This window comes from Palaemon carinicauda, chromosome 27, assembly GCF_036898095.1.
Source record: "Palaemon carinicauda isolate YSFRI2023 chromosome 27, ASM3689809v2, whole genome shotgun sequence".
In the NCBI taxonomy this organism is placed as follows: Eukaryota; Metazoa; Arthropoda; class Malacostraca; order Decapoda; family Palaemonidae; genus Palaemon; species Palaemon carinicauda.
In genome coordinates, this window is record NC_090751.1 from 14,189,678 (window position 1) to 14,199,677 (window position 10,000).

The 10,000-nt window shown below is 37.3% G+C and overlaps 1 protein-coding gene across 4 annotated transcripts in view; it reads right to left on the minus strand.

Moving 5' to 3' along the window:
- Window positions 1–10,000, minus strand: part of phtm (phantom) — a 239,667-nt gene that overhangs the window by 65,627 nt on the left and 164,040 nt on the right. For all 4 annotated transcript variants that reach the window (XM_068350764.1, XM_068350761.1, XM_068350762.1 and 1 more), the window contains one exon: window positions 6,881–7,304. In XM_068350764.1, the coding sequence (XP_068206865.1) occupies window positions 6,881–7,304 (424 nt within the window). The remainder of the gene's footprint in view (window positions 1–6,880; window positions 7,305–10,000) is intronic.

Consider the following 10,000-nt stretch of genomic DNA (forward strand, 5'->3'; position numbering starts at 1 on the left):
ATATATTTAAATTCTAAAACAGGAATACATACTTAAGTATACCAAAGCGCTACCCCCAATTTTGAGGGGTAGCCGACATCAACAAATGAAACAAAAACAAAAAGGGGACCTCACTCTCTACGTTCCTCCCAGCCTGACAAGGGACTCAACCGAGTTCAGCTGGTACTGCTAGGGTGCCACAGCCCACCCTCCCCCGTTATCCACCACAGATGAAGCTTCATAATGCTGAATCCCCTACTGCTGCTACCTCCGCAGTCATCTAAGGCACCGGAGGAAGCAGCAGGGCCTACCAAAACTGCGTCACAATCGCTCGCCATTCATTCCTATTTCTAGCACGCTCTCTTGCCTCTCTCACATCTATCCTCCTATCACCCAGAGCTTTCTTCACACCATCCATCCACCCAAACCTTGGCCTTCCTCTTGTACTTCTCCCATCAACTCTTGCATTCATCACCTTCTTTAGCAGACAGCCATTTTCCATTCTCTCAACATGGCCAAACCACCTCAACACATTCATATCCACTCGCTGCTAACTCATTTCTTACACCAGTTCTCACCCTCACCACTTCGTTCCTAACCCTATCTACTCGAGATACACCAGCCATACTCCTTAGACACTTCATCCCAAACACATTCAATTTCTGTCTCTCCATCACTTTCATTCCCCACAACTCCGATCCATACATCACAGTTGGTACAATCACTTTCTCATATAGAACCCTCTTTACATTCATGCCCAACCCTCTATTTTTTACTACTCCCTTAACTGCCCCCAACACTTTGCAACCTTCATTCACTCTCTGACGTACATCTGCTTCCACTCCACCATTTGCTGCAACAACAGACCCCAAGTACATACACTGATCCACCTCCTCAAGTAACACTCCATTCAACATGACATTTAACCTTGCACCACCTTCCCTTCTCGTACATCTCATAACCTTACTCTTACCCACATTAACTCTCAACTTCCTTCTCTCACACACCCTTCCAAATTCTGTCACTAATCGGCCAAGCTTCTCTTCTGTGTCTGCAACCAGTACAGTATCATCCGCAAACAACAACTGATTTACCTCCTATTCATGATCATTCTCGCCTACCAGTTTTAATCCTCGTCCAAGCACTCGAGCATTCACCTCTCTCACCACTCCATCAACATACAAGTTAAACAACCACGGCGACATCACACATCCCGGTTTCAGCCCCACTCTCACCAGAAACCAATCACTCACTTCATTTCTTATCCTAACACATGCTTTACTACCTTTGTAGAAACTTTTCACTGCTTGCAACAACCTTCCACCAACTCCATATAACCTCATCACATTCCACATTGCTTCCCTATCAACTCTTATCATACGCTTTCTCCAGATCCATAAACGCAACATACATCTCCTTACCTTTTGCTAAATATTTCTCGCATATCTGTCTAACTGTCAAAATCTGATTCATACAACCCCTACCTCTTCTAAAACCACCCTGCACTTCTAAGATTGCATTCTCTGTTTTATCCTTAATCCTATTAATCATTACTCTACCATACACTTTTCCCACTACACTCAACAAACTAATACCTCTTGAATTACAACACTCATGCACATCTCCCTCACCCTTAAATAGTGGTACAATACACGCACAAACCCAATCTACTGGTACCATTGACAACACAAAAAACATATTAAACAATCTCACCAACCATTCAAGTACAGTCACACTCCCTTCCTTCAACATCTCAGCTCTCACACCATCCATCCCAGATGCTTTTCCTACTTTCGTTTGATCTCATAACCTTACTCTTACCCACATTAACTCTCAACTTCCTTCTCTCACACACCCTTCCAAATTCTGTCAATAATCGGCCAAGCTTCTCTTCTGTGTCTGCAACCAGTACAGTATCATCCGCAAACAACAACTGATTTACCTCCTATTCATGATCATTCTCGCCTACCAGTTTTAATCCTCGTCCAAGCACTCGAGCATTCACCTCTCTTACCACTCCATCAATATACAAGTTAAACAACCACGGCGACATCACACATCCCTGTTTCAGCCCCACTCTCACCAGAAACCAATCACTCGCTTCATTTCTTATCGTAACACATGCTTTACTACCTTTGTAGAAACTTTTCACTGCTTGCAACAACCTTCCACCAACTCCATATAACCTCATCACATTCCACATTGCTTCCCTATCAACTCTTATCATACGCTTTCTCCAGATCCATAAACGCAACAGACATCTCCTTACCTTTTGCTAAATATTTCTCGCATATCTGTCTAACTGTCAAAATCTGATTCATACAACCCCTACCTCTTCTAAAACCACCCTGCACTTCTAAGATTGCATTCTCTGTTTTATCCTTAATCCTATTAATCATTACTCTACCATACACTTTTCCAACTACACTCAACAAACTAATACCTCTTGAATTACAACACTCATGCACATCTCCCTCACCCTTATATAGTGGTACAATACACGCACAAACCCAATCTACTGGTACCATTAACAACACACAAAACATATTAAACAATCTCACCAACCATTCAAGTACAGTCACACCCCCTTCCTTCAACATCTCAGCTCTCACACCATCCATCCCAGATGCTTTTCCTACTTTCGTTTCATCTCATAACCTTACTCTTACCCACAACTTCCTTCTCTCACACACCCTTCCAAATTCTGTCACTAATCGGCCAAGCTTCTCTTCTGTGTCCGCAACCAGTACAGTATCATCCGCAAACAACAACTGATTTACCTCCTATTCATGATCATTCTCGCCTACCAGTTTTAATCCTCGTCCAAGCACTCGAGCATTCACCTCTCTCACCACTCCATCAACATACAAGTTAAACAACCAAGGCGACATCACACATCCCTGTTTCAGCCCCACTCTCACCAGAAACCAATCACTCACTTCATTTCCTATCCTAACACATGCTTTACTACCTTTGTAGAAACTTTTCACTGCTTGCAACAACCTTCCACCAACTCCATATAACCTCATCACAATCCACATTGCTTCCCTATCAACTCTTATCATACGCTTTCTCCAGATCCATAAACGCAACATACATCTCCTTACCTTTTGCTAAATATTTCTCGCATATCTGTCTAACTGTCAAAATCTGATTCATACAACCCCTACCTCTTCTAAAACCACCCTGCACTTCTAAGATTGCATTCTCTGTTTTATCCTTAATCCTATTAATCATTACTCTACCATACACTTTTCCAACTACACTCAACAAACTAATACCTCTTGAATTACAACACTCATGCACATCTCCCTTACCCTTATATAGTGGTACATTACACTCACAAACCCAATCTACTGGTACCATTGACAACACAAAAAACATATTAAACAATCTCACCAACCATTCAAGTACAGTCACACTCCCTTCCTTCAACATCTCAGCTCTCACACCATCCATCCCAGATGCTTTTCCTACTTTCGTTTCATCTCATAACCTTACTCTTACCCACATTAACTCTCAACTTCCTTCTCTCACACACCCTTCCAAATTCTATCACTAATCGGCCAAGCTTCTCTTCTGTGTCTGCAACTAGTACAGTATCATCCACAAACAACAACTGATTTACCTCCTATTCATGATCATTCTCGCCTACCAGTTTTATTAAATGTCCAAGCACTCGAGCATTCACCTCTCTCACCACTCCATCAACATACAAGTTAAACAACCAAGGCGACATCACACATCCCTGTTTGAGAACCACTCTCACCAGAAACCAATCACTCACTTCATTTCTTATCCTAACACATGCTTTACTACCTTTGTAGAAACTTTTCACTGCTTGCAACAACCTTCCACCAACTCCATATAACCTCATCACATTCCACATTGCTTCCCTATCAACTCTTATCATACGCTTTCTCCAGATCCATAAACGCAACATACATCTCCTTACCTTTTGCTAAATATTTCTCGCATATCTGTCTAACTGTCAAAATCCGATTCATACAACCCCTACCTCTTCTAAAACCACCCTGCACTTCTAAGATTGCATTCTCTGTTTTATCCTTAATCCTATTAATCATTACTCTACCATACACTTTTCCAACTACACTCAACAAACTAATACCTCTTGAATTACAACACTCATGCACATCTCCCTTACCCTTATATAGTGGTACAATACACTCACAAACCCAATCTACTGGTAACATTGACAACACAAAAAACATATTATACAATCTCACCAACCATTCAAGTACAGTCACACTCCCTTCCTTCAACATCTCAGCTCTTCAGCTCTCACACCATCCATCCCAGATGCTTTTCCTACTTTCGTTTCATCTCATAACCTTACTCTTACCCACATTAACTCTCAACTTCCTTCTCTCACACACCCTTCCAAATTCTATCACTAATCGGCCAAGCTTCTCTTCTGTGTCTGCAACCAGTACAGTATCATCCACAAACAACAACTGATTTACCTCCTATTCATGATCATTCTTGCCTACCAGTTTTAATAAATGTCCAAGCACTCGAGCATTCACCTCTCTCACCACTCCATCAACATACAAGTTAAACAACCAAGGCGACATCACACATCCCTGTTTCAGCCCCACTCTCACCAGAAACCAATCACTCACTTCATTTCTTATCCTAACACATGCTTTACTACCTTTGTAGAAACTTTTCACTGCTTGCAACAACCTTCCACCAACTCCATATAACCTCATCACATTCCACATTACTTCCCTATCAACTCTTATCATACGCTTTCTCCAGATCCATAAACGCAACATACATCTCCTTACCTTTTGCTAAATATTTCTCGCATATCTGTCTAACTGTCAAAATCTGATTCATACAACCCCTACCTCTTCTAAAACCACCCTGCACTTCTAAGATTGCATTCTCTGTTTTATCCTAAGATTGCATTCTCTGTTTTATCCTTAATCCTATTAATCATTACTCTACCATACACTTTTCCAACTACACTAAACAAACTAATACCTCTTGAATTACAACACTCATGCACATCTCCCTCACCCTTATATAGTGGTACAATACACGCACAAACCCAATCTACTGGTACCATTGACAACACAAAAAACATATTAAACAATCTCACCAACCATTCAAGTACAGTCACACTCCCTTCCTTCAACATCTCAGCTCTCACACCATCCATCCCAGATGCTTTTCCTACTTTCGTTTTATCTAGTGCTCTCCTCACTTCCTCTATTGTAATCTCTCTCTCATTCTCATCTCCTATTACCGGCACCTCAACACCTGCAACAGCAATTATATGTGCCTCCCTATTATCCTCAACATTCAGTAAACTTTAAAAATATTCCGCCCACCTTTTCTTTACCTCCTCTCCTTTTAACAACCTTCCATTTCCATCTTTCATTGTCTCTTCAATTCTTGAGCCAGCCTTCCTTACTCGCTTCACTTCTTTCCAATACTTTAATGAAATATAATGAATTTCCTTAAATAATCTCAGCATAATAACCTTCCATAAAAGATATAAAAAAACTTATTAATGGAAGGTTTGTACATAATAAAATTATTAGATAAACAAGGACAATGATATTTTTTAATCTTATACTTTGAAAGTGATAGATGAATCTTTTGCATAGTAATAGCTTTAAGAATTGGTTGATGCCAATTTATAATAAATAATTTTACTCAATAGTATTTCACTTTGTCCTTCAGATATACTATCCACATTTTAATCAACCACTTTTTAGCCTAAAGATGAGCAATATACTTGATGATACGAATTTAAAGCATAACGAAAAATACAAATATACACAACCTTTCTAATTTTATCTAAACAAAGATGTTCGCTTTCAAAGGTCAAATGGAACCAGCCACACAGATTTGGAATTACTGTACTATTAAAAGGCCTTTTGTCGAAACCAATGCCAAGTATGCCATTATTAAAAGATCCAAATCATTCCGGAATACCAAATGCAGCCTATTCAAGTTTTTACAGGACAAACCAGGTACACAAATTAGCAAGATACGTCACAGCGTTGAGTTTTCAAGGTTGCATTTTCCTGTTTGCATGAAGAGCGCGGTACTCATCATCTCCCAACAGTGCAGGACAAACATACAACATATTCAGAATGCGTTATAAGAAATACATAATCGAGAAGAGAACGGTATAAAAAAAACTGACGGTAGACTACAGTTTTTTTTTATTTCCCCAAGGCATATCTGCATTGTGAAGCCTGATTTTGGTTTTGTAGATTAGGACTGCTAAATGGCACAGCGAGCCCTTGTTCACGGTACCTAGCGACAGCAATAGGGAAGTGAATAGACCTTGTTTGGTATTATGACCTTCAATGGTTGATGTTAAAGTGCAAAACTTTTCTTTCACATTGAATTGTTTTCTTGGTACAATGAGAGTACTGGTTTTCTGCCTTTGTTTATGCTAGAGCTTTCAAATTAACTTAGGTACAGGATATAATAAAGTGTCTTTTAGGGAAATGTATCATAATGAAAATCGTGTAAAAGGGGAAAAAGTGGAAACCATTTTGTGAAACAGATAAATGTAAATAATCGATCAAGTCGGGAAATTAACTTTATGAGCTGATGTATATAACTAGAATATAAATGACTATTTTTCATCTGTTGTCCCCTAAATAAATTGTATTTTACTATTCTTCGTTGATGTTTCCTTTCTGTGATACGTGAATTAGCTTCTCATAAAACATAACACCGTCAAGAGATTTTGAATAGCGCATATACAGTATTAGAAGTTATAGGATTATATTTGCGAAGAACCAAGCTACAGTATTCACAATGACACTTGATAATTTAACATAATAGTGATCTTTCTCTCTCTCTCTCTCTCTCTCTCTCTCTCTCTCTCTCTCTCTGGTATACGCCTTACCTTAATATAAGCCTCGACAACGTTCTGCGGGACAAAATCCTTACCCACAGCCACATCGATCTTTTCTCTGTCTCTCTTCTCGAGTTCCTCAATCATATCATTTATGTCGATATCGATATCCACCATCTTCATAAAATGCGTCTTGATATCTTTACCTTCGAAATCCCTCCAATCAAAACTATTATCTTGGCCTGTTTGGCCCGAAAGTTGACTCCTCCCGGTCACTTCATCTTGATCTTCCTTGAGAGGCGAACGTTCGTCGCTAAGCGAGTTCCGATCCAACTCTTCTTGGGATCCAGGACCCATTAGCCGATGCCTCAAGAGCCTCCGCTCTATAGCTTCAATGAGTAATTGGTACAGGATATGACTCTTCTGGTGGTTTTTCCAGATGAAATGAGTGACACGCTTATACATGGGTAGATGCCTGCGGAAAATGAGGTTAAATGAACAGCTGTTACTTTTCCATGAAGTGTATGTATGTATGTATGTATAATATATATATATATATATATATATATATATATATATATATATATATATTATATATATATATCTATATGTGTATATGCATATATATGTATAAATATTATATTATATATGTACTGTATAAATATATATATATATATATATATATATATATATATATATATATATATATATATATATATATATATATATATACATATATATGACGTTTTTCGATAAAGTTGTATAGTTGTAGCACAAGATGCAATAATGATATACTGTACTATACGGTGTATGTATGCATATACGTACTGTATTATATTCCCGAGTCACATCTAGTAATTTCCCATATTTGATTAACCAGGATAAAAGCTTTCATTGTTTTCACTATCCTACCAACGTACATATTTTTAGTGTCTGCTTGGTATGTTACGCTAAGATTATGATGATGGGAAGAATACACTATATTTTTTTTGTGTGGAATAAGTTCTCTTTTAATCCTACCACTATACTTAGAATTAACTGCTTCATTATTATGATCCAATGTAACATACTGTATATAGCACATGTTGTATAATTTACGGGATAAATTACATCCTTTGTTAATGAGAATTTGAAACTGATTATAGTCAAATATTCAGTGGGTAAAACTGATTTGTTTATATATATATATATATATATATATATATATATATATATATATATATATATATATATATATATATATATATATATATATTAAATGCTTACACTCACAGACTACTGCAGTTAAAGGGCAGTTCGCTTGTTGCTAATCATCAAATTAGCAACAGCAAACGTTTTGTTAACTGATTACAAATCTCGCAGGGAGATTTATTAGTTAAACTAATCTTCAAGAAATGGAACATGATCACCTAAAATAACTTCGCTATTGGATAATCAATATCCTTTATGATAAGCAGGTTTATATGGAATTACCCTACAATCCATTCAAACTGATATACAGTTCCCCTCAATGCAAGGACCAATGAAGCTTTTCATCCAGAGTTATCACAAGGAAGCAAATATCACAAATTTTAAGTAATTTGTATTTTTCCTAATAGTACTTACCTCGAACTACTTTCTTAGGAGTATTTGGGAGGAGATCCCAGATACTCCTAAGAAAGTAGTTCGAGGTAAGTACTCCGTTTTGGAACAAATAATCTTTAAATGAAATTCCTGTCACAAACAATATTAACCACAATCTAAATTAAGTTTTTTTATTTTATACTTTATAAATACAAATAATTTATAGTGTATCAAAGTAAGAACATATTTTAGCACTCCAAAACAACATAAAAATATTGATTCAGACATCACAATACGAATTCATTACTGTTTTCATCAAACAAAATATTCAGTAATCGAATCAAAGGATTTTGGCCATAACTTGCGTGCTTCAAAACAAACAAAAAGTTGCGTGCTTCAAAAGAAGCAAAAAGAATTACTTTTTGCTTGAATTTAGGCCAGAATGGAGGTTACTGGGGCTCGGGACACCATTCAGAATCCTTGTACAACAGGGAGAAAGTTCAACAGTTGCAATATGAAGTTAAAGTTAAGAGAAAGGACAGCAAGATGGAAGAAAGCAAGCGGGGATTGGTGGTAGCCTCGGCAGCTTGCAGGGACGGCATCATCGTGAATTATATCCGCGACTAATTTTGATTTCCTATTTACAACATTAGCCCGAGAAGCATTCGTTTAGATTTTCCTAATGCTAATTAATGCTGGAGACATAGAAGTTTCAGGTAAGATATCTAATTCCTACAAAAAATCTTTGTAGTTGCAGTAAATTGAGATTACAGAACTCGCCATATCAGCTAATTGATTACGGGCTCTCTCTAGATATCATTTGCCTATATCAGACAGACAAATCGGATTCAGAGTAGACTGGTCTACTTACATATTATACATCTGTTGAGCATCCTGGAAAACAAGAGATATATTCTTGATATTCAATTTATGTTTAATACTAAATTTGTTTATCTTCACAATTTATCTTTTATGCGCAGTAATTATTTCAATTTGGCCAACAGCTTTCTATTGAAATCATAAATTTTCACATATACTTAATTATACATACACTGATATGTTAATCAGTTATTCTATCACCTATCCATCAACGCGGTTGGATAATTTGTTTTTCCTTTTTTGGACTTGGGAACGGGAGTTTATGCTTCACGTGTGGGTAAGAATGTAACAGAAAGCTAAACTGCTAACTTGATCCCTTGTATATAACACTAATCTTGTGAGCAGAGAGTATGGTATAGTTGTATCTTCATTGCAGCAAGTATGTTTTTAAGTTATGACAAGGAAATCTTTATATTTCGCTCAAATAAGAGTTACGGTATTCTTTCCATTCTGTTTTAACAAGAATGAGGTAATATTTTCATTTCTTTCTAAAATAAAATGCGTTAAATCTTAATTTCTCAACAAGAATAATAAGCCCGTTAGGAAAACATCACACTTGCAGTGAAAGATTTCATTACGCATACGCAAGATATACGCAAAATTATCTGAGAAAAACTAAGCTTGAACCTCTCACAAAACTTAGTGAAAGCTAGCAAACACAGCTGCCAGTGCCAAGATATAGTCGGTGAAGGCGAAGGGTGCCAAGATAAGGGAGAACAAAGTCCGAAG